At 43.0% G+C, this 24,071-nt stretch overlaps 2 protein-coding genes and 1 long non-coding RNA gene across 3 annotated transcripts in view; all 3 read left to right on the top strand.

Annotated features, from left to right (window-relative positions):
* The first annotated feature begins 254 nt into the window (after nt 1-254).
* creb3l3l (cAMP responsive element binding protein 3-like 3 like) lies at nt 255-5,944 on the top strand. The gene is made up of 10 exons (XM_037259235.1): nt 255-423; nt 1,051-1,194; nt 1,840-2,209; nt 2,415-2,536; nt 2,628-2,720; nt 2,943-3,049; nt 3,306-3,374; nt 3,458-3,542; nt 3,618-3,711; nt 4,764-5,944. The coding sequence occupies exons 2-10, from the start codon at nt 1,051-1,053 to the stop codon at nt 5,177-5,179; spliced, it is 1,500 nt and encodes a 499-aa protein (XP_037115130.1). The 5' UTR covers nt 255-423; the 3' UTR covers nt 5,180-5,944.
* Nucleotides 5,945-7,685: 1,741 nt separating this feature from the next.
* On the top strand, nt 7,686-9,367 carry gadd45ga (growth arrest and DNA-damage-inducible, gamma a). Its single transcript, XM_037259590.1, has 4 exons — nt 7,686-7,855; nt 7,943-8,044; nt 8,137-8,347; nt 8,573-9,367. The coding sequence occupies exons 1-4, from the start codon at nt 7,803-7,805 to the stop codon at nt 8,684-8,686; spliced, it is 480 nt and encodes a 159-aa protein (XP_037115485.1). The 5' UTR covers nt 7,686-7,802; the 3' UTR covers nt 8,687-9,367.
* Nucleotides 9,368-15,271: 5,904 nt separating this feature from the next.
* LOC119127660 overlaps nt 15,272-24,071 on the top strand; it is a 54,355-nt gene continuing 45,555 nt past the window's right edge. Inside the window, exons 1-2 of the long non-coding RNA XR_005098890.1 lie at nt 15,272-15,328; nt 15,524-15,688. This is a non-coding gene — a long non-coding RNA (uncharacterized LOC119127660). The remainder of the gene's footprint in view (nt 15,329-15,523; nt 15,689-24,071) is intronic.

Below are 24,071 nucleotides of genomic sequence, written 5' to 3'. Positions count from 1 at the left end.
ATGCTAAACTACTGTATATGTAGTACAATTATGCGTGACATTGAAGTTATCGTCTTGTGTTGATCACTTATAATACGTAAATAAGTTTACATTTCTTTGCGTTCCTGTTGATTTTTTTTTAATCTTGAACTTTAGTTTTTAGTTTTTTCCCCGATTGTTATTGTGAATTCAAGCAGAAATGCGGAAAGTGCGTGCAAAACTTCATTTCCCACAATGCATCGTGTACGGGCTGCCGGAAAAAGTAATACGTAGCACTTCCGCCTTGAGACGCTGACGCAATTTTTGCCTCGTTGGAAGGCGTATTCCACAGAAACCGGAAACGTTGCGGCTGACAGCAACCGTTCAACACACAGACGAGGGGAAAAAACACAAAAGACGGCGAAACTCAGATACTCTCATTCGAGTGGCATTTTACCTTCTGTGGTAAGAAAATTAATTCCCATACGAAGTCGTTGTCTGGAACACTTTGCCGCGTGTTTCATTACATATAGTGTATTGTGCTGTTCAAGCTAATGCTAAGCTTCAGTATCTTGAAGATACTGATCTAGCATGTCCGCCGTATGCTGCAATCGAAGCACGTTTTTGTAATGGAAGTGATTTACTAAAAGTACACAAACGATGCGTGTCACTGATCATATTGATCGGATTCTACTATCACTGGGTATTGTATTAATGCCAAACAAATGTATTAGTTTTGCCTGGGAGTGGTCAGTCACATTGCCCCTCGACCGCAGCCTCACAATCAAATTCCAACATGAAAAACATTCAGGTTTTAACTCGTAGTTTTACTGCATGTTAAAATGAATGTCGCCTTTGTGTTGACATCGCAAGCACATCACGTGAGGGGGCGGGGCACACTAGAAGATGAGGTCATGTTGCGAGTGATGCAACAGGAAGGCCACACCGCACATGGGAAAGTCTGGAAACCTTTCTCCTCACATGACGGACGGACAAAGTCTGTTTTTCTGTTTGTCTACCTGGCTGTCTTTTGTGACATAACCTCAAGGTGGTGTTTTGATTTTTTTTTTTATATATATATATCCATGGCAGATGGCAATCACAGAGGACCAAGCAAACATGGATGGAGCAGACCTGCTTGGTTTGCAGTTAGATGACGGATTAGTTGGATCAGCTGAGGACCAGCTCTTTGCTTACGTCAGTACGCTCATGGATTCGTGGCACTCCGATCAGGATGTAAGGCTTCCATATAATGTCTTTTTCATGTCATGAAATGATATGGATAAAATCAAAATGAAAAATGTTATATTCATATTCTTCTATGATCCAATTCATTTACTGATCAAAGTAATTTATTGATTTGTTTGTCTTGTCCCTGATGAGGAAGCTGAAACAAATGTCACTTTTTGTGATGCTGGAAAGAGACTGCCTACTAATGTGCAATAAGATTATTTAAATATTAATTACAATTACGAATTAATTTCACCAAGCAGATAATTCAATGCTCATTGATTCTAGCAGTACCTACAAAACGCCACCAGGTGACAGTATAATTCTGCAAACACATTACTCTTCCCTCTCATCCTCAAAACTATAATTGTGTTTATGTATTTTTTGTCGTTGGTGTATCATAATTACACAACAATTAGATTGGATAGAAAAACAACTCATTTGACTCCTTTGTAGTTTCTTCTGTTTTTTATTTTTTATTATAGTCGTACAGCATTGGATAATCAGGCTCGTTTGGGTTCAACTCACGTGATGCAGTTGACTGACAAATATATATTACTGTGCGAGTCAGAGAAGCTGCAAAGAGGAGCGATATATATTTCTAACGTCTCAATTGTATAAGTTTGTAATGGACCTGTCTTCCCTGCCCAGGTGCTCAGCTTGTTCCAAGAAGAGGACATTATAGAGCGACACTTCCCCTCCACTTCCCCATTAGGCAGCGATAGCGGCATCTCCGACTACAGCGGCAGCGCCGACCGCATGGAAAATGGCACCCTCGTGGGTTGCCTGAGCCCAGAGGGCGGCGACACCGACCTCTCTCACAGTCCCACCTACTCCAACCCAAGCCCGACGTGCTCCGAACCTGTCTTAGTTGCTGAGGAGCTACAAGCAGAGAACCCGGAGGCCTTGACGGTTCAAGCGGATCATAGCTACTCTTTGCTCAGGGGTAGATGTGAAGACACGGACGTCTTGCAGAGTGTGTGGGCAGAGAAGCTTGACACGGATGTCTTCATTGATCTGGGTATGTGTCAGAATCCTTTTAAATACTGTTGATTGACAAGTGCAAATTTACCAGACTTCAGCAGCATTAATATCACTGAAATCAAGGACAACTGTATGAAAGCTGATGCGATTGAGACCTGTCTCAACTCTTTGTCGCTCGTCTCACTGACATACTGAATACATATTTAGCTCTTAGGTTAAATCTCTTCACATTGTGCCCGCAGATAATTTGGTGACTGAGGAAATGGAAGATGACTTTGCCAGTGACGATGCCAGCGAGCTGCCTTGTACGCTTGCCATTGAGGAATCGACGCTGGACGCCATGCAGTGCGACAACACGGATCAGGTCAGTTCAATTAGAAATCATTACCATTGTTTGTCATCATCCCAAAATGCAAAGAAGACTATTCGCAAAAACTATTGTGACTTTTTTGTAGTTCCAGTTCAAGGGAATTGTGCTCTCAGAGGAGGAGAAACGGATTTTGGCGAAAGAGGGAGCCACCATTCCCACCCATATGCCTCTTACAAAGGTAACCTCAGCCAGTGGAGAATTATAATAGCTATTTGTTTGTTGGACTAGCACATCGAATAATTTACATGAGATACCTCAATGACATAAAAAGTTTTTTTATTCAGCTAAATAAGTGATTTATACGGCGTTGCATCATGCACATAACAGGAGTTCATCTTTTCCCATGTAGAATGCGTGTTAATGGTGTGTTGATGTAATCACGCCGTTGGTGCGTACGCAGGCAGAAGAGAGGACCCTGAAGAGGGTCCGGAGGAAGATTCGCAACAAGCAGTCGGCTCAGGAGAGCCGCAAGAAGAAGAAGGTCTACGTAGACGGCTTAGAGAGCAGGTGCGACAAATTTCTTCGACATTACAATGCAAGCCAGACTGAAAGCAATGAAGGGCACACTTGCAAGTGGGTTGTTATTTGTGTTACAGCCAGCTCACTCTTTCGTCTCCATTCAAATGCAAAAACTTCACATTTCTCTCTAGTTACTCTCAGAACACTCACTTACCGGAGGAGGTCATTAATACGCAAATCGCATCCTACGAATTAAAGACAATCAGGAAGGGCGCTAAAATCTTCTACTGTCATCCCTCCTCAGGGTGGCCGTCTGCACCGCGCACAACGTGGAGCTGCAGAAGAAAGTCCAATTGCTCCACAAACAGAACATGTAAGAACACTTGATGATGCTTCGACTCACATTATACACATTATACAAAATAACACACGCTACCTCTATTTTCTTTCTCACAGGTCTTTAATCGAGCAGCTGAGGAAATTGCAGGCCATTGTGAAGATGTCCACCTTGAAGGCCAGCACGACCAGCACGTGTGTCATGGTGAGAAGAGGTCCTTTTTGTTTTGAAAAGAATGACTTTCGGTTTTTTTCACGCAGCGTGCTTTCTGCCCTCTAGGTGTTCCTGCTCTCTTTCTGCCTCATCGTCTTCCCGTCGGTCAACCCCTTTGGCAGCAACACGGACAAGAAGGAACTCTACCTTCCCTCTTCCAGTAAGCGCTCTTGAACTGCACCGGCCTTATATTATTATGCTTTTATTAGGCTCATAAAATAAACACAGCAGGAGGATTAAAAACAATGAGAATTGCAAATCGTGGCCGTTTGATGAGAAGGTCGCTGTGATTAAGACTTTTTAACACTGTGTTTTTATATTTTGTGTGTGTGTGGCTATTTAACATGTGTTTACCACAAGAGGCCAACAAACAAAAACAGGCTTTGTTTTGAGGGCGACAAAAAACGAGCCACTCATCATTATTTAATTTTCGTCTTTTCTGGAGCAAATTTTGCTTCTAACGTTTTGGGGGGTGGGGGGAGTAAACCAAACATGCCAGTCCACCTATATTAAATAACAAAGAAAATACTTTTAAATGTCAACCTCTTCTATTGGTGTCATTTACGTTATTTGATTTTGCTTACATATTGAAATTATATTTTCTACGGATAAGTAAACATCAACATTCAATTTTGAGGGGTGATAACTACAAACACAATTGAATGTTTTTGTTGAAGAAACACACAACAGAAGATGTATTATACCAACTCTCCAAGTGATTGAATCATGCAGTATTTAAATAGGAGTTACTGGGCAGATAACTTAGCCCCTTAGTATTTCAATCATGCAAATTTGCATTTCAAGTATAATCAGTGAGACTGAGAGCAACGAAAACGAGATTTGTATCCCATGACTCTCACCTCATGATTCACTCCTTTTGATCAAAGTTGCCAAAGCCCAAGTTAGTGATTGACTGAGGCATGTGATTTTCCCACTCTGATATACACGCAAAACAGATCATGACGGACAATTGTAAATGTTCACAATTAATTGGTTCGCCACGAATCAGTGGGGATCTATTGTAGTCAGTTTTTGCATTGTACGTCATTCCTGCACAAACTTAAGCGATGTGCAATAGAAAAAAAAATAGTTTTCTAAACAAAGAAAAAGAAAACTTCAGTTGAATTCAGCTGACGTCGGTTCGTAGACATGTGTTATCATTTAGATGCTCTATTCAACTTTCTTCTGTTGTTTTTGCGTTCACAATTGCAGTCATTTCCCGAACGTTGCGCTCGCTGCCGTCAGAGAGCACCGACGCCTTGACCTACCTGGAACCCGAAGACGACGAGGCGGATCTTCTTCACCTGCTGCCTCAAGCCGAGCTAGAGAACGTCGACGTCATCTTTGCGGGCGGGAAAAATAATCACACCCCCGACTACCAGCGCGTGGAGCAGCCCGAATCGGAGACGGCTGTCAACGGCAACTCTTCAGCGGACTACCCTGCCTCCCCGCAGGTAGCGGAAGTGACTCCGGGGTTGAGCGGTGGGGCTGGTGGCTTACAAGAAGGCTCCTTAGATTCTGTAGTGGTGGCTGCTGTCGCGTATGAGGTCCCTGGGACCAAGGGGAACTGGATAGACCGGAACCCTCCATCCGTTATATTACAGCAGCACCGTTCCGATGAGATGTAGCGCGGTTGCATCCACAAGTATCAACTTTGGCTGTTCCACTGTATTTTAACAAAAAAAAGGGAAACTTCTGGTCATCCCAACAGCCTTCTGATTACTACTGTTACTTTATTTGCACTTATTTTTAATGATGTTGCAATGGGCAAAAAGGACATGCTCCGTCAAGAGGATATTAAAATACAAGTATGTATTTGAAAAGGCCCCCAATCCCCCAACAAACTAAAACTAATAGTTTTTTTATGGATTCTACGCAGTAGTAGATTAGCTTCCATCATTCATTGCTTGATAGAAGAGTAGGCTGCTTAATAAAGTGATTTGAATCCGTTGCATCATAAAGCCATTGCAGGACATTTGGCCATGTACATAGATGACTTATTGTTTCCCTTGCAACAAGGGTTTCCGTTGTTTTGTGTAAATGATCTCCCGAATCCCTACGATACTCTTTTGTTAAGATAAGGAGCGATTCTTTTTATATACCTGTCCAAATCGTGCAAACTATAACGTTGCACAGAAAAATGTTGTGCAGTTAACTAGAGTCCAAAAATGTAATGAGCTGTATTGTCAGTGAGGCATTTTTAGTGTATTTCTATGTTACCATAAATGGTAATGGCATATGCTCTGTATTATGACCAGTTGAGATTTTAGATGTGAAGAGGGGAAAGGCACTGATTAAAGAATAATGAAATGTCAATAGGCTGAACTGATTGTAGCTTTTCTGTACATTGGACCTCTTTACGTATATGTTAATAAAGTTTTTATGCATCAAAACAGTTATCTTCTTCATAATCTTTCCTAGAGTGTGTAGCCCGAATAATCAACACACACCACTAATAGTCTCTCCCAACCCAGCAATTCTATCAAATGACTTTTTTCTGAGCAGACTTAGGAGGAAAAACAAGTCTGATCACATTTCACTCTGCATGATGATAACTGTGACAGACATGCAACAATTGGCCATTTGATGACTTGAATTAAGAAATGGAAAAATATTCCCTTTTTACTCCAAAGTCCAAGCTTGCCTTGTCACATTCACGCAGTTGCACAGTCCCGTGCTGGGCAAACAATTTGTAATGCATTAGACATGACATCAACCCTTTTTGAAGGGGGAAGTAGCGTCAGGTGACTCATCACCAGTCCAATGACTCATGATTACGAAGCAACAAGCCCGGACTAGTTTGTGTGGAGGAACGGCCTGAAGGTGGCGATGTTAGTCGACTCAAAACTGCACAATGGAATACAGTCCATGCAATCAAAACGTGTTATGATAAAGGTGCTTTAAAAATGCATATGTCCGACTTGACATTGACAATGCATGCATTTGTTTTTAAAACAAAGAGATAGGCCATGTGGTCAAATAAACATGGGGTAAAATAAATGATAAAATACGTAAAACCCTTTGTTTTTTTTAGTTTATTTAATTATAATTAATTCACCTATTATAAATTGAATACAGCTACTTTTGTATTCTATGTATATATATATTTTTCTAGAATAATGCAGGCATTCCAGTTTATTTTTTATTTTATTTTTATTTCAATGGCTATAAGTCAACAACAGTGAAGCACACAAAACTGCTCATGGGGGTCCAAAATTTATGTAAAAAAAAGGAGAAAATTAAGATATCTAAAGAAAAATCTGTCATGAGTTCTTTTCCCCTGAACAAACGTCATCATAAGGAAGTCTTTGCCCCAATCCGGAAGTAAGCAAGCGTTGTTATCTTTCGCCAGGTAGCGCATTAAACGAGGCAAGCCAGTGTGCAACATTACACGCATTTCAAAGATACTTCCAAACAAGCCAGCTTGTTTGTTAAACGTCTGTTGCTTTACAGCGAGTTTCATAAAAGTTGCTATTCATAGTCTCTTAATTCCCCGAGCTGGGAAAGTCCTGCACTTTGGATAAGGTTGCACTGAGGTCACCTCTTAACCTTTCCCTGCATGCATTCTAAATTTCAACAAGTCTTGGGAAAAGAGCATTCAATGCATGACACTTATATAACCCCCCCTAAGAAAATATGAGCAAAGGTCGTTACACGAAAGAAACACTTGACTGTTTAGGTTTTTCTTGTGTGAGGTTGTGCAAGTGGGGCGATAAAAACATTTCTTGAAAACCTATCAAGACACAAAGCGTAAACATGTTTTGCTATGCACCGAGTTTTAACTTTGGAATTTCCCATTAAGTGACAACGCGGCACTTTTGATCGATTTAACTGGGCGAACGGACAACAAGAGTTCAAACCCCACAGTTCCTTTTGACCGTGTTTTTCTACACTGTGGTTATGTTGACAAAGAAAAAAGAGGTGGGGGTGATTTCTTGAAAGTTCGTAATCCTTCCCCGCGTGGGCTTGTCAACAAACCTTGAGCAGTAAATGCCGGTGAGGAAGGGCGGGGGAGAGCAGGGGGGACTTTTGCTTTGCTTCAGACCGGCTTGCTGTGAACCAATCCGGGCGAAGCGTGAGCGGAAAGGGCCGCCCCTTGCCGAGAAACCACGCCGAGTTCGCTATAAAATCTCCCCCTGCTGGATCTGAGCTCAGAATAAAGCCAGAGAACAGAACAGCAAACGCCATACTGGAATACACGCGCTCCACTTGCCTTTTTTTTTGCCTCACGATCACGCGTGGATTATAACTATGACTCTTGAGGAGATTCGAGGACAGGAAAGCACGATGGACCAAAACGAAAGGTAAGTCTTGGACGCACACTGAGTGCACTTGGTGTTATTTTGTGGATGCGCGCAGTCGTCTAATGTGTTTTATTTCTCGTGGCATAGGGTGCAAAGTGCAGGCACAGCATTGGAAGAGCTGCTGCTCGCCGCTAAGAAGCAAGACTACCTTACAGTCGGCGTGTACGAGTCGGCGAAAGTTATGAATGTGTGAGTATTTCAGCCATTTTTACGCATGGATTTTAATTTTTGCCCATAAGTTGCCATGCAAGTTCTAACTGTCCTCCCCTTTCCTCCAACAGCGATCCGGACAGCGTCGCTTTCTGCGTGCTTGCCACCGATGAGGAGCACGCGTGCGACATCGCCCTGCAGATTCATTTCACGCTCATCCAAGCGTTCTGCTTCGACAACGACATCAACGTGGTGCGCGTCACCGATATCGAGCGCCTCGCCGATCTGGTGGGCGCATACGAGGGCGGCGAGCCCAAGGACGCCCACTGCATCCTAGTCACGGTAAGGGCTTGGCTCTTGACTCACTCTAAATTTAGTTGACGGTAGAAATTACAATGAGAGCTCACCGGTAGGCAGCTGACGTCACTCACTCAGCTGTGACTCACAGTCCAACATGTTAATGCTGCAGTAATTAGTTTCATAAGATGCTTCCACTGTCTTAAGTCATAGCCTCTTGCTATTTTAATGCATTTATTTACATTTTCCCCCTTTATTTCCCCATTCCAGAGCCCCAGTGCCAATCCATGGAAAGATCCCGCTCTGGATAAACTGAGTCTCTTCTGCGAGCAGAGCCGCAGCATGTGTGACTGGGTTCCCACCATCACCTTCCCTGAACGCTGAGTCAGCCATTCTCCCCCAATCCCTTGAAGATGCATCGACGATGATGATAAAAAAAAAGAAAGTCAAGGCTTCACTCGAGGGTGTTAGAGCCTTTCTGCCTCCCGTTTGTCTGGATTAGTGGGCTGCGTGGCCGGGATGGAAACTCACCATGACATTCCTTCCCCTCGTGCCCGATCTCTGCTACCACGTGCAGGGGAAAGCAGTCAGTTCATTGTGGGTCAGGACGTTGTGGATTATACCCTGAGGGGAGAGCCAGTGAAGGGGGGGGTGGCTCGGCGGTGTGCCGTGAGGACACCACGACGGACACTCGGGGGAGGCGTTGCCAGAGCGATGACGGCCCACTCGATGATTAGTGAGAAGACGTCGGCGGCGCGTGGGCACGACTGCATCAGACTGTGCAGAGGTGGATGTGAGAATGCGCGGAGGCCGGAGCGGAGCTCATCAGATGGGAGTGATGCTGATCCGAGAAGAGAGTGGCTGAAAAAAGAAAGAAAGACTGGACTTTTTCTTCAAGTGCAAACATTAATAGCAAAAGACTTGATTTGTGCTGCACTTTAATAACATTTCTCAACTTTGATGAGTTATTACTTTCTTGGAAATTGTGCAAGCAAAGCAATGCAACGTTCATTTGAATTTGCACACATTTTGTTCATGATCTGTGAATAAATACTTGAAACCAAATGACTGCTTGAAGAATTCTTTAGCCTTTTGCTTTGGGCGTCTTAACAAAAGGTAACAACAACGGCTATTCAAAAGCCAGCAGGCAAAAGCATGTTGGTCATTCTTAGTCATGCAACATGACTAACTAAGGTGTGATGTCTATTTGAGCAAAGAAACTGCAATCCACACCAAAGTGTATTCTAGAGTCATGCAGACACTATGCAAAACCTCCCAGGAAGCCAACACCAAGTCACTCATTAGTAGTACTGCAAAAAGCTTAATTAAGGATACCTCTATTAGGGCAAGACTCCTCATTGATATGCTGATGGTTGGTTTTCTAAAAAGCAATTATGCAAATTGAGGTGTGGCATATGCTAGAGCTAATACTTATTCAACTGACAGTGTATTACAAAACAGGTTGCAAAAGTTGACAATCAACAAATGCTGTGATATAATTAGTTCCGCTAAAATACCAAGCCGTAATGGAAGCGTGGTGGGAAAAAACTTGATGCGTGGCGTCTATTAGAGCAGAGTAAACCTGTTGAAGTACATTGGAGTGTATTCCAGTCAGACGATGCAAAACCTTTCAGGAAGTTGGTCATTACTAGTTCTGTGAAAGGATTAATTGAGGCGGGGCGTGTATTCGAGTCGAGAAAGCATACGGCAAAGTGTAGTCATGCAAAGAGCATGCAAAACGTCACTGGTAGCAACAGGTAAGGCATATTTGAAGAAATACAGCATGAGGGTATTTACAAGATGGCCACACAGTTATTATGTAGAAGATTGCTAGCAACCAAGATAAAAAATGTTTTGCACACAGCTCTGTATTTCCTTCTCACTTATCAAGTGACAGTTTTGGATGGTGGTTGCCTGAGTCTGAAGAATCAGAAAGTTGGCGTGGCATTCTTCCTCTTTTGCCACTTAAAAATGGAAAAATGTGATTGTAGCAGCGTGATGGATCATGAGTTACAACAAGCCCAATGTGCTTTTAGTGCTGACTTGGCAGTTTGCAGAGGGGAAAAGTTGCAAGTCATGCTGGAGCCCAACCTCGACCCCGGTAGCTTTCTGCACAATGTTTGCAATCGACTGCAAAAGCAAATACAACCAAAACGTTTTTTTTCTTGTTTGTCTATGTGACAATGGCGTTTGGGAGACTGGAAACACCAAGCTTGACCAGTATCGGAGATTGTTGCTGTCTGTCATCGCGGGACTACTTCTCTTGTTGTTGTTGAGCCCTTTGTTCTGCCCTTTCCCCTTCTACTCCGTCTCGCCTTTGTCACGAGCGGCTTGCTCACTCACGGCTCACTTGATTATCTTATGCATAAAATGCAATCAATAGTGTGGCTTTTGAACGACTCAATGTTTCAGGTGCCTCAAGATAACTTGTCGCGTTGTAAATATAATAGACTTGACTTGGCCTTAAAGACAGTTCTTCAACCAATAATGCTCTGCAGCTGCTTTTGGTTAAAGTGCACTTTTAGTATGTAGTTGTCATTTAAATGCACACTCGGACGAGCCACTAGAAGCCTCTTTGTGTGTTTAGTTGAGATCTTGTGCACCCAAGAGGAAAACGACTATCTGGACTGTCTTTTAAGCTTGTTTGCATTTGCAGAAGGCCTTCAAATCACTGGTGACCGTCCAAAACATCCTATATCCAAAGTAGGGTAATTGCATATTTTTTATCCGCAAATCTATATTATTGGTCAATCCACCTGTGTGGGTGTCTTTTTTTTTTTTTTTTTAGAGATTATCGACCAATCCAGACAGTGAATAATAATAATAATAATAATAAATTTTATTTGTAAGGCGCCTTTCAAGGCACTCAAGGTCGCCGTACAGAGATAACAGCATACGCAATTAAATATAAAAAACAGTATAAAAGCAAGGAGACATCTGCAGCAGAATGATGGTAAAAAATGGTGGTAAAAAAACAAAATTCAAACGCTTGAGGCATTGCAGTATATACAAATACATTGCAAATACATTTTTATTTGAGAATACTTTTTCTAACTCTCGCACAGTCTCCTGCAATCACCCACTTGCGCATAAATTAATATAGAGCAAAGTTTAATCGTGGAATATGGGTCAGATGAGATGATCAGGTGAGGGAAGTGTGCGCGTGTGTGTGTGTGCGCGCGTGTGTGTGTTGCGGTTGAGGCTGACAGTAAAGAGCAGCCACTTTAAAGAAAAAAAACACTCGGCCATATGCTCAGCCACACACATCCACACCTGTACATGCATGCAAGCCACAACTAGCAAGCGAGCACTTTCTCCTTACTCAGAATGAGGTCATTCCAAGAACAAAGAAACTTTCCTCAGAGAGGGGATGCGAAAAAGTGTGTAGCCGTGCAGAAAGGGGCTTTCCGTGGGCATTTTGTGTGGTTCAGCAGGTTTTTAGGAATACTCATGCAAATTCCTGTAAATGCTGACAAAACGTCGCAATTCACTGACATGTAAGGACTTTTGAATTGACTCTTGTGAGAGTCATAGGAGCGACACTGTTTTTAATTGGTAAGAAGAAACTCCAGAAATCTAACAAAACTCAGTGCAGCTCTGCTTACCTTTTGGCTTTGACAAGATACAACAGACATTGAATCGGGAATATTAAGGAAGGACATTTATGAGTGAGCTGGGCTGGTAGTTGTACTGATACATCAACTTTGCGCCATGCGAGGTTTGCCATGTGTCAGAACAACTCAAGCATGATGCAACACGAGCAAACACCATGCCTGTTTTTCTCCAGCTTTGTTCCTTTGGCTAGCTGGGCAGAGAAGAAAAACAGGCGCTGCTGGTTGGATAAATCCAACAACATCTTTTCTTCTCTGATGGCTTGCGTCCCAAAGCCTGCAGCGAGACGAGCTCAGACGTCTGCGTGAGCGAGGCGGCAGACACGTGTCCTGTGACTCCTCGTTTTCTCTCAAGTGGGACCAGAAAGATGGTAAACATCAGGCAGCAGAGTGCCTGCTCTCTTTTTCCACGAACTTCAAGTCAACAAAACGCACATTCATCTTGCCCCGATGAATACAGCACACGCAACAAATGACGCTCTCAGAAGTAAAAAGTAGCACAAGCACATTAACCAAAAAAAAAAAAACCCAATACACACCAGGCCAATTGGACTTCAACACTGAGCTAAAAATAGAAAATCCTATCAAATGATCTATTCTGAGGCTGTGAGTCATCTGGTAAATTGAGTGAAGCCACATGGTAGATGATTAGGGGCTTCTAGATAGACAAATAGACAGATAGACAGATAGACAGATAGATAGATAGATAGATAGATAGATAGATAGATAGATAGATAGATAGATAGATAGATAGATAGATAAATTGATTGATTGACTGACAGACCAATCGCTCGATCGACAGACAGACGGACGGACAGACAGACAGACAGACAGACAGACAGACAGACACAGATGTGTTTTTGTCAATTCACTGCAGCGTCCTACCACCAACCGCCTAATGTATGCTATTTTATGCTGCTTCTGTATTGGGAAAGCCTCCGATTCCCAGACGTCGGGGTTGGACTGTAAATGCGGCGCACTTATGTGGCGTGTTGCTATGGCGATACGCGGCCCTTCCCCGACTCCTTGCTCTCCTGCGGTCCCCGCAACCCATTCCCACTTTTGCAGATCACTTACAGTACCCGCAAGGGAGATGAGATTACAAGGACAGGCAGAACCGCCTACTGGACCCACGCCCCTCAACCCAAATCACCCGACCCCGCTCTAACCCAGCCTGCACTCACATGGCCGCGATGGTACCATGAGCTCAACTGGCAACCTCGTGGAGTGATTGAGGAAAGGTGCTGGGTATCTCGTGTTTAAGTATGTGTCAGTCATTGGAGAATTATCCTTTGGAGTGGGCTCACCCCTCAGGGGCAGCTTTAAAATGTCTTCATGGATGCATGTGTAAAAAGTGTCATGGTGGATTCACTTACAGTTGTTTCTTTATTTATCTTCATAATACATCCATCAATCTGCTTTGCTTACTACTTCTTGTCCTCATTAGGATCACGGGTGGGATACACATGATTGGCATACTGTACCACTCACTTATATTAATTTTAGAAGAAGAAAAATCCTCATATATATTGAGAGACATTCTCTAAATTTTGTTGTGTTATGATATTAGAGTCAAACTTTATTGTACGTCAAATCATAGAATCATCCGCTGAGGCTGAAAATTATAACACGCTTATTTTACCAGAGCAAGGCCTAGAAAGAACCGATATCTCTCGTAGAGAGTAAAAGTAAAAAGTCATCTTTCTGATGAAAACCTCAAACAAACACATTTCTCAGCATGACGCATTCTTTTTTTTTTTCCAATTGTTATAGGCAACCACGACACCTGTTATGACCGCACCACGCTGCGTGTGGTGAGGTCACATGACGTTCACCTGAATTCAAAGGCCGTGATCGTGCTTGTGTTTTTGCCCAACCGACAATCACGGCAAAACAGCTGTGAGGGGAGGGTGACCTGGTTAAACACAAACTCACACACGCGCGCGCGCTCACATGGACTCGCACACACACACCTGACCTACACTCCGAGATCCATGGTGTACCCTGGAGGGGTGTAATGTGACATACACACAGCAGGTCATTGCAGATGAGGGCATGATACACACTGCTCCCACAATGAGATGCACTTTGTAGATAGATAAAGTAATTGTCAACCAAATAAATCAAAACCCTTTGAGGCTATTAAGTGATTAAGGGCTATATAAATAAATTTGACTTGAAATGAAATTTTGTTATTCTACCAAAAATACAGCAGTAAAACAGGTTGAGTGGAACTGACACACACACATGTTTCCATTATGTAATGGAATTATTAACAATGAAAAATGCCATTACGTCAGTCTAAAAAAGAAGACACTGACTTTGAGCAAGAGCAAGAGTGCAACCTGACCTGGGTACCAGCCAATCACAGGGCACAAAGGGACAAACAACTTCTCACGCTCACATTCACACAAAAGGCTTATTTGGAGTATTCAGTGAACCTATTTTTAAAATGTGTAAGGGGTCTGGAAAACCCAATAAAAAAGCATGCAAGCACAGGGAAACAGAGGAACTTCACACAGGGAAGCCCCGAGCTGAGATTCAAACCCAGAACTTTCCAATTGTAATGTAATCATGTGCAGTGAGTTTCTGGGTAGAATAATGTTGCCTTGAGGAGTTGTGCCTCAGCACCAATGTTCCACTTCTCAGAGCTGACATAACGGGAAGAAATACAGCATAACAAAATAGAGAAGACAAGCAAGAAAAACAAGAGGCAGAGAAGGTACCCAACTAAACTGCGGTAATATTCATTATTCCTACATTGCAGAGAGAGCATTTGTAGGTCTGCCAGTATTGCTGTATTCTATTTTTTGGATGTTTTGCTGCTCCATGTGCATTAAAACATTAGTGGCTTGAAGGTTAATAATCATCATAACATTTCCCGTAGCCTGTCTGGGGCGTTTGACACTATATAGTAGCACTAAGCTTGCAAACCTTGGTTATGTTATGGTTTTGTAGAGCAATGTACAATGTTGACTTAACAGAAAACTTCTACGTGACAACACTCGTTTAATTAATTAATTAAATATGAATCAATTAATTGATGAAATAATTATTTTTTTTGCGCCTTATCTGACTGTTTACAAAATCTTGTCAGACTAGACATATGAGGAAGGTGTTTGGCTTTATCTCATATGGAAAAGACTATGTCTTGGAATTGCATCAGATTTGTTTGTTCACTGGCATCTGGATGGATTCAAACGCTGTAACGTGTGACGACTTTGTGCAATAGTTCGCTGGAAATGGAAACGTGTTCCATCAGTGTGTTCCTGCGTGTGTGTGTTTTTCCCTCGCTGACACTGCATACAAAATATCACGTGGGTCGAGTTGAACGCTTCTAATTTCCGCCCCTCCCCTCCGTGTTTAGCGTGAAACGGAGGAACACTACAGGAAACGAGCCACGAATCCTACTGAGGTGTGTAAACACGTCGCACTTTTGTGCAAATCAAATTGCATGCAACATGAGGAGTGACATGAGGCAATGAGACCAGTAGAAAGCCGTTTGAATGTTTTTCCAGTCATTGACTGCAAACTATTTAATGAATGCACCTTCTTTCCCGTGCATCAATTCCGGCCTGGGCTGACATTCTTGTCATATTTTTGTGTTTAGTGCACAGAAACCAGACTGGCTGAGGTGGAGCGACGCTAAGTGATTTGCCAAATATGGGGAGTTGCCTGCAACCTCTGCGGGGCTGACACATTACTGGCATAGCTGAGTTTATCCTTCCAAAGGCACATGGACTCTGAGCCACGCTAGGAATCCCCGGGACACAAGGTAGACGTTTCGAGGAGGAGGCGTAGACTAACGCGAGCTCTTCACTGTGCATACATGCAGAAAGAAAAAGCACTTTGCTGGCCTGGCATGCAGACAGTTATTGTGACTTGATTTAATTCAAGGACAGGCAGAAAGTGTTTGGAATAAATGTCAAGACACTTTGCATGGTTGCAATAAATTCCAAATGCAATCATGTTATTTGCAGCCTTGCAAAGTGCGTGCTGGAATAGTAGCATTCATTCTTACCCCAAGAGATTAATTCAAGAACATGCACGAGGGCCAGTACAAGAGTTGCATAATAAAAATCTAGCCTTTAAAACACCAAAATGGCGTACTTTTCACTGGTATTCATTTAACATGATATACTTATTATTACAGTTGCAGAATTGTCTACAATGTTTGTAAATAATAAGATTTTTTTTGGGGGTTGCAATGAGACATACCCAAAAAGGTTTCAAATGAATTCAGCACAACCAATTTAATTCTAATGTCACACACAGGGAACCAAACCTTCATGAATGGGTCACTGGAAGATATATTTCCCTCAGATAGTATGGTTAAAAAAACACCAACATTGAATATTATATTGAACGACATACAGTGGTACAGATTGATCAGCAGGGATTGAACTAGTCTGCCCGTCCGATCATTATGTATTTTACCCCAACCCCTTTTCTTTCTTTTCTTCTTCACATAACTATTTCAAACTAAAGCGGAAGAGAAAATGGCTAATAATAGGCATTCAATTGGAATTGTACAGCGTAAATCCTGTTGAAGACTTGTAGTGCTTTTGTAAGCCAATCAAAATGTATCAAAGCAGTTTTCTTCGAGAGTGAGTCAAGTGAGGAGGAAGAGGAGGAGGGAACTTCTGAGTAAACATGTGACTTCCACACTGCACTTCTCTGCTTACTCGAAACCCCGACAGAGGTCAAGTGACCTGAGTTGCTGAGCAGAGATTGAGAGCAAAAAGGAGCAAGTCACACCGTAAAAAAAAGGACAGAAAAGTGAAGTAAGGCAAAATTGGGAGGCCGTGTGAAGGCTGTGTTTGCTCGCTGTTTGGCGTCATTTGTGCGCAGGTCAGGGTTACGAGGGCAAGTTGTCATTCGGCAGTTACTCGTACACAAACAACCAATGCTTTTTTTTTTTTGCACAGGGAGACAGACATACTGGCAGCAGGAAATCTGTAACGGCTCAAATTTATCACATTTTCCTTTCACGCAGAACCCAGCAAAACAGGAAATTGCCACTAGGCATGGGACGATTACCGGTTTGACGGCTTCCGTGATTTTCATTAATGCGACTGGACGCATAAGTCACGATCCATCCAAGCCACGTGTCATCAAAAGATGAAAAACATCACAATTGTTTGAAAAAAACGACAGCGTGAAAACAATGCTAAACTCGACACACATAAGCAGCAGATAAGCTCAGTGAATGGAGTTAAAGATTACATTGAACACACAGCTTGTTTTCAGGTGTCTTTTCCAAAACACCCTCCTTTTGAAACAGCTCGGGTGTTGCGCAACAGAAACTCGATCCGGACTGAGTGTCCACCCTCGCCGCGATGCATCTTATCTCAGCGTGCCTCTACTCTTCCAACAACAACGCTAGCGCCAAACAAACGGCGGCTTCTACCCTAAATTTGAAAATTCCATTTTATTTCTTTTAACTGACACAATTGGGATATAAATCATGGAAGCGAAATAATAAAGAGAAATAATTGAAATTTCATATAATCTGATTGGAATGAAGCCACTTAGAAATTTGCATAAAAATCCATATTGGCAAATATCCATCCTCTGTGAGTGCAGCAAAAAAAGTTTGTAACTTTTCATATTTGGACCATTTATAAATTATTGCTTACTTCCATTTTGTCACTGTGATGATGTTATTTACGTAAAATTAGAACATCTGCACATGCATTTTTTTCCTGTGCTGTGAATATAAACACAGCCATATTGGATATATGTCACTTGAATTATATGTTTTAAAATAGCATTGTGGACCAATATTTTTTGCAATATCTTGTGGGCCTCAAATTGCTCTTTAGACACCTGTGGCGTCGTGACTCAAAAGAATTGCATTTTAAATCGGATTTGGACCTGCTGTGAAGTTCCCGCAGAAGGCTCGAGATTAACTTGACATTTACACAGAAACCAGCGGAGCAGGATATTGTCCACACCATCCTGGAATATTATAATTAGCTCTTCTTGTTAGGTGTAGTCGACTTGTCAGACTGACAATTACTCTCAACGCCACACGACAGGAGTGGTTAGTATCGGACGTTAGAAGTCACACCCCTGACGCATAACAGCGTGATTCCTTCACACACCCAGTGCCATCCCACCTTTGTTGAGTGTCTGAAGGCGGAGGCGCTCCGATTTTGTCCTGCCCATTCAAAAAATTTCAAGAGTTGGAGGATTATCAGTAGACTTTACGCAGATCTGATCGGCAGATATTTTGCATTTTATGACAAGTCGGGCGATTGGTTGTAATGTCGTACGCAATGACACCATTGATTGGAACTGCAAAATAAGACAACACTGCAAACACAATATCGTTTATATTCGGTGAGGGCATTATTAACAATACAAAGAAAGTAGTATATATTCCAAAATTTCCCCCAAATTCCATGCAATTAATGGCAATTTTCTATTCTTCTAATTAATGCGGCCTCACTGTAAAACAAAGACCCTCTCGTGGAACTTGTTGCCGTGCAGTTATTTTTCATGCAGCAGCCTTTCATGTCTACATTCCACAAGTTCATGGTAGACATTTGCAATCCTGGAGATGTTTTTCAAGGACTTTGCAAGGAGGGTCTGATGCAATTGCCCCTCTTTCTTGCACTTGCTTTTTTTTCTTAGCAACACACCACACTTAACCTAGTAACACACTGAGGGTGCATGGCAACAGGCGCACAAGTTGCCCCCACCCTCCCTTCCTCTTCCCTTCTGCCATCCTCTTTCACTTTGTGTACCCATCTCCATTTCTCCCCTCCATTACGGCAAATACATTTGGATCTGAATAAGTCCACGTATTTGCCCGTCTTCAACGTATGTGATGAAAAACAAAAATAAGCCCTTTTTGTTTTGGCCGGTGTTACTTAATCTGTAGCTATGGAAAAGCAGGCAGAGAGGGGAAGAGGGGGGGCAACGCTCCCGGGCCCCCGCCGGTAGCCAATAGGAGTGCAGGATTAGGCCGAGGTAGGGATAAACAGGAGCTGTTGCTGCTGGTAACAGAATTGTGATTGGCTCGCTGGCGTGCTTGCTCAATGGGATAGGTGTCTCGGCGTCGGGGGGTGCTCCCGTGATGTTTTCCATGTGTTTGGTTGGTGCTATGATCTTTAATAACCTTGTTACCGCCCCCCCCCCCCCGTCCCCCCCCACACACACACACCAACCTCCCATCCTTTTGTTGTCATCAGCCATGGGAGGATTTTCCCCTCCCCGTAACTACATAGTGCGTACATTTATGAACTTTTGTTCCCCAAAGTGCATGAGGGCTTGCTGTACTGCTGGAGTGAAAACACGAAAGAGTTACGATGTGACGCCAGTGCAAAGGTCACTGTCACGACCGCACAGTCCAATGACGCACCTGCACTGTTTTTCTCAGCCTACCGTACAACCTTGAACAACATCACTCTATTTAGTTATTTATTTATTCGACACTTTATAAATATTCATTTGATCTTTTTAGCTTCAAAATTATGACTCAAGTTAATCTATTTTATGGTTGCGACACAATTTTATCTCCTGAAGTTACTTTTAATCTCCTAACGTTATCACTTTATTGTTTTTTCACTTTATTATTGTGACATAAGGCCATTGTTGTAACTTTGAGACTTTTTCCACTGAATGTGACGACGCTGTTCCTGTGAAATTACTTAATTCTTATTGTTTGAATTTTATTTTTATTATTATTCTGAACAGAAGACTTTTCCTGATTGTGGCAGTTCTAGATACAGTAATCATAAATAGCATATGAATGAACTTGTGATTGTTTTGCTTATATTCCCTTACACATTTAAAGGGTTTAAGACCTAAATAAAATATTGCAAGATGAGGTCACCAATGAGTGCACATTACACAATTCTTCCCCTTGTTTTGGTCAGACAAGATGAAGTCAATAATGTGATGTCCTTAAAGGCACCACAACAACATGTTGCATAGTAGCGGTCGGCGTCTGTTTACCTCCGAGTCGGATGGAGCTCACCAGGCTGCACATGCTGCTTTTGTTGACATTTGACTCCTTCCTGAAAGGGCGGCGCTACACACGCCAGGCATTCCAGCTTTGCTTTGGAGACAGCGTCAAGGCGGCAGCCAATGACAGGGCAGGGGGGGGGATTATGACGTGTGTTTTTGAATTAATTAAACAGAACTATCTATCTGCCCATGTGTTGACGGGCGGAGATTTATAATCAGCTCACTCAAGGAAGAAAACACACTGTTCTATAATACCGGGATCAAACGAGCACGCGCTGTTAAGCCAATTAAAAAAACAACAGTGTAATCTCTCATGAAAAGTGTGTGCGCTGCATGCTGCCTTCGGAATCATTTTCTTGACCTTTAGGCCAGTTGAAGTCCTGTTTGCACATTTTGTAGTAATAGTAGTGAAGCACATGTGCTCTTGTGTTATGCTCATCCAGTTGTTATTGTTATCACGGCAGAGAGTGACCGATGGCTGCTTATGACACCTGCCTGGGGCTGTTGTTGTTTTACTACCACCCATTGTAAAATCATTCATAAGAACACAGCGGCGGCAGTGTTTTCAGCCGTGTTCAGACTGGAAGGGAACACTGTGCGCGTATTGGCCACTCTCCACACACTTCATTATCTATACTAGGAGTTGCAAAATTCTAGGAAGGGTCAAAGAAATTTTCCATTAGTTGCTGAGGACAGGAATAACCTGTACGTTTGCATGTTATGTTGGATTAGATAACCAGGAAGGGTAAATAAGAGGGTAATAATAAGGAAAATAAAAAAATAACATTGCAACATGTTGTTCAATGAAGGACATTGATTAAGGTGATATCGTATGGGTGAAACGTTTCAATTGCACGTCTGAATGACAATTTTATTTTCATTATGCACAGGGTTTCAAAGTATGGTTTAAAATGAGTATTTTCAGTTTTCCTGATGTTTTAGTTTTTTTTTAATGGCGCCTTTAAGACTTTAATTTAGAACATTACCTGTCTTTTTGCTTTCATGACACTGACAGGTATAACTAATGTTGGATAATTCATCAATTTATATAATTTTTCTAATTATTTAAAAATCCAAACAAATGGTAGGTCAACTTGCGTGCAGGATCAGATTTTGTTTAACCATCCCAAATCTCTTGTGTAAGATCTAATATTGAATGTGGGCTAAACAAAGAATGGTTGAGCCAACCACATGACCCCCCCTGGAGATTCTTCAGTTCTACCTAGCAACTGCAGCCTGTGCATGCTCAAAAATAAAAACATAAGAATCTTTGTCGTTGTGCATGAATGAGCTGATGGCCTTTGTTTGGACTGATATCAAATCATCCTTTCCCAGTACAGTAGCTTACACTGTGCACACAGCATTGTGTGGGAGGTCATTCGAATGCTGACGGCTTCACACTGGATGACTTTTGCATGCCTAACCTAGCGGCAACACGCATTGACGTCTGACTCTGAACAAGAAAGGACGACAAAGACGCACTTTGTTGCCTTAGTGGGCGCTGGAGTGTTGCTCTTCGTATGCGTGCGCGTTGGTTCGTAGGTGTTTGCACGCCGTGATGACAGCCTCCTCTGCACCACCTCCCCGTTGGGGTAGGTGCACATGTCTATTTGCGTACTCTATACGTGTGTGTGCCTTTCTACTACGTCTTTTCAACTCCCTCCACGGCAGACATGAGTCGCCTTTCATTCAAATGCAATCGTTGTTGTTGGCAGAGAGTCAGTGGATGCCTCCTCAAACACGCATAATCGCACATACGTCCCCGAGGGCTTGTTTCCTTTTGATGTGGGTCTTACTCAGCCATATATAAGAACAGCAGGTGTGTGGCGGCCGTCAGGTGTGCGTGAATGTGTCATCGGCCATATGGTCCCTTTAGTTGCTAACTACACACTGAGCCCACCTGACACGCGCCCACTCAAACCAGCCTCCATGCACGCACACAAACACGCACACTTTCACCCAAGCAGCTGCACTATTTGGAAAACAAAAGGCGCTCGGCGAATGGTAGCGTTTGTCTTGATACAGACCAATCAGGCGGAGCAACCGCAAAGCTACTCAGCCAATCAGGGACAAGGATGAAGCGTGAGTCAGTAGTAGCACGAACCGGGAAGCAAAGCGGTCGGAGATAAGAGATAAACCAATCAAAACATGGTGATAGGATGAATAGTTTTTCTGAGAGTTGATAATGTGCCATGCAAGAGTTTAAAGACTTTTTGTAACTCCCCAGAGCAGCATGTTAGGTTTAGAAGAAGCTGTAGTTTCTTATTTTTGAGCGTCTGTTCACGTATCTGTTGGTGCTTTCGTTGTCCCGTTCCGTTCTCCTAGTCTTGTCATCCACATCATGTCGGCCACTCAGCTTTTCTGTTGCCCTTGTGTCTTGGCCAGTGATCAGCCATTTTGTTGTGAAGTCTTCAAGTTTTCTGTAGTTTTGATCGTGCACGTTCAAGTTTGCACATTGACTAAATACTCTACCGACAAGCTCTGTGGCATGCCAGACAAATGGTGCGCTTAACCAAAGTCATACACCTCCATGTGATCCTCTCTCACCATCTTTGGGGTTTAGCCTCAAGCCTCACCATCCAACTTGTGACACCACATCTGTCAATGAACTCCATTAAGGAGCACCTTCAACCCAGACCTGAAGCCAGATCCCATGAGGAAAAAGCTGTGCAGTCACCCTGCACACCAAGAGACATTCTGTTGTAACTAAATGCGTCTTACGTACTATTGTCGCAGTACGTTCATGGAACTGTGAGTTATACCCCAAGCTAGCGTTTCTCAATTGATCCATGGGTCATACAAAATCTCCATACCAAATTGCATTGGAATCTGCTCACTGACATGTGAGTTATGACCATGATACAAAAAATGATCCAGATCGTGACTTTGTAGCTTGAGTTCTTAGGAAAATGAATCAATCTGTCTTTCGGCTTTCAACAGTTGAACACTGAATTTCATTTGATTCAAAGCGATGAATGATGCCAAAAGGTGCATCCATCCTTGAGCTGCTTTTTTGCAAGCCTCTTTAGTTTCCTGTAAACCTGTCAGTATGTTGCTGGCAGGTCACCGGGCTGAGCCCTCGCCCTGCACGGACAATAAAGCAGAGAAGCGTATCATCGGCACACGTGCTGCCAACTGTTGCCGGGACACAAAACGAACATAAAGACCACTTTAGTGACTGTGGAGCCCTGCCAAACCACAGACCACTGCGCCCCCCCCCCCCCCAATCCATACTGTGTCAACCACCCCCCTGCCGCCTCCCTTTGACTATGGCACACTCCAAAATCATGAGCCTCACACACGCCCTTAACATGGTCTCCTTTGTCCCAAATGAATGAGTAGAGGGGCGTGAGTGTGTGCGTGAGGAAGGCTGGAGTGTGCGAGGACAGCTGGCTCTGTGGCTCCATCAGTGGCAGCTGCCCCGGCCTCAAGCCCTCGGGGTGGAACCGTGCAGATTAGAGGGTGCCAGGGGTGGGGTGCAATGTGTGTGTGTTTTACACAAGTGCGGCCGGCCATGCACTTAATGCATGACAGAATGCTAAAGAAGCCTTCTTTGTCCTCATCCGCTGACTTTCTTCTTTGCAATATCTTATTTGTTCTCTGCAACTCGACAAGGACAGATTAGTTAATTTCTTAAAGGAGGCAACAAAGATGGGTCGGCTGGGAGCTGGAGTCCAGGCTAGCCATGGTGGCTTAGCAGCAGCTGTTCTGCCTGCCTATAGGATATCTGAGCCAAATAGGACGAGGACCAAATGAAGACTTCCAGGGGGTTGACTTGTCCACAGTGCCTGCAGTTGCAAAGATGACTGGATTTGTGCCAAGCTATACAAAAAGATGGCTTGCCTCCACCAATTTATCTTTGAAACGTTACAGTCTAATGAGATCCAGTAAAACTAACAAACTGGAATGATACTTGTGCCCTTTTCCCATTGCATGGTACCTAGAAAGCATGAAACATCTCGTCTGGCTATTGATGCATTTCTATTGGGCTAAACAAGAAATTACCATTCTTGTAACTGACAAGCTTTTTTTCACCACAGCTAGCAACTAGCGTCTCAACACTTTCTTGCCTTGTCTTATCTTTATTGCACCATCAAGTGCGACAATAATCCCGATCCACACCAAAATTATTTTTTAACCGTGACAATTAGAACTTCGATCAACATTTGTAAAAGCAGAAT

Source organism: Syngnathus acus, chromosome 9 (assembly GCF_901709675.1).
Source record: "Syngnathus acus chromosome 9, fSynAcu1.2, whole genome shotgun sequence".
NCBI classification, from domain to species: domain Eukaryota; kingdom Metazoa; phylum Chordata; class Actinopteri; order Syngnathiformes; family Syngnathidae; genus Syngnathus; species Syngnathus acus.
The sequence above is the reverse complement of the archived record's forward strand: the minus strand, read 5'-3'. Positions and strand labels throughout refer to the sequence as shown.

What these genes read in the sequence shown, in the direction of transcription:
- creb3l3l (XM_037259235.1), top strand. Translation starts at nt 1,051, where the DNA reads ATGGCAATCACAGAGGACCAAGCAAACATGGATGGAGCAGACCTGCTT. An exon ending in GTAGACGGCTTAGAGAGCAG is followed by an intron (nt 3,050 to 3,305) that starts GTGCGACAAATT and finishes ATCCCTCCTCAG; the next exon opens with GGTGGCCGTCTGCACCGCGC. An exon ending in ACTCTACCTTCCCTCTTCCA is followed by an intron (nt 3,712 to 4,763) that starts GTAAGCGCTCTT and finishes TCACAATTGCAG; the next exon opens with TCATTTCCCGAACGTTGCGC.
- gadd45ga (XM_037259590.1), top strand. Translation starts at nt 7,803, where the DNA reads ATGACTCTTGAGGAGATTCGAGGACAGGAAAGCACGATGGACCAAAAC. An exon ending in ACGATGGACCAAAACGAAAG is followed by an intron (nt 7,856 to 7,942) that starts GTAAGTCTTGGA and finishes CTCGTGGCATAG; the next exon opens with GGTGCAAAGTGCAGGCACAG. An exon ending in CCCACTGCATCCTAGTCACG is followed by an intron (nt 8,348 to 8,572) that starts GTAAGGGCTTGG and finishes TCCCCATTCCAG; the next exon opens with AGCCCCAGTGCCAATCCATG.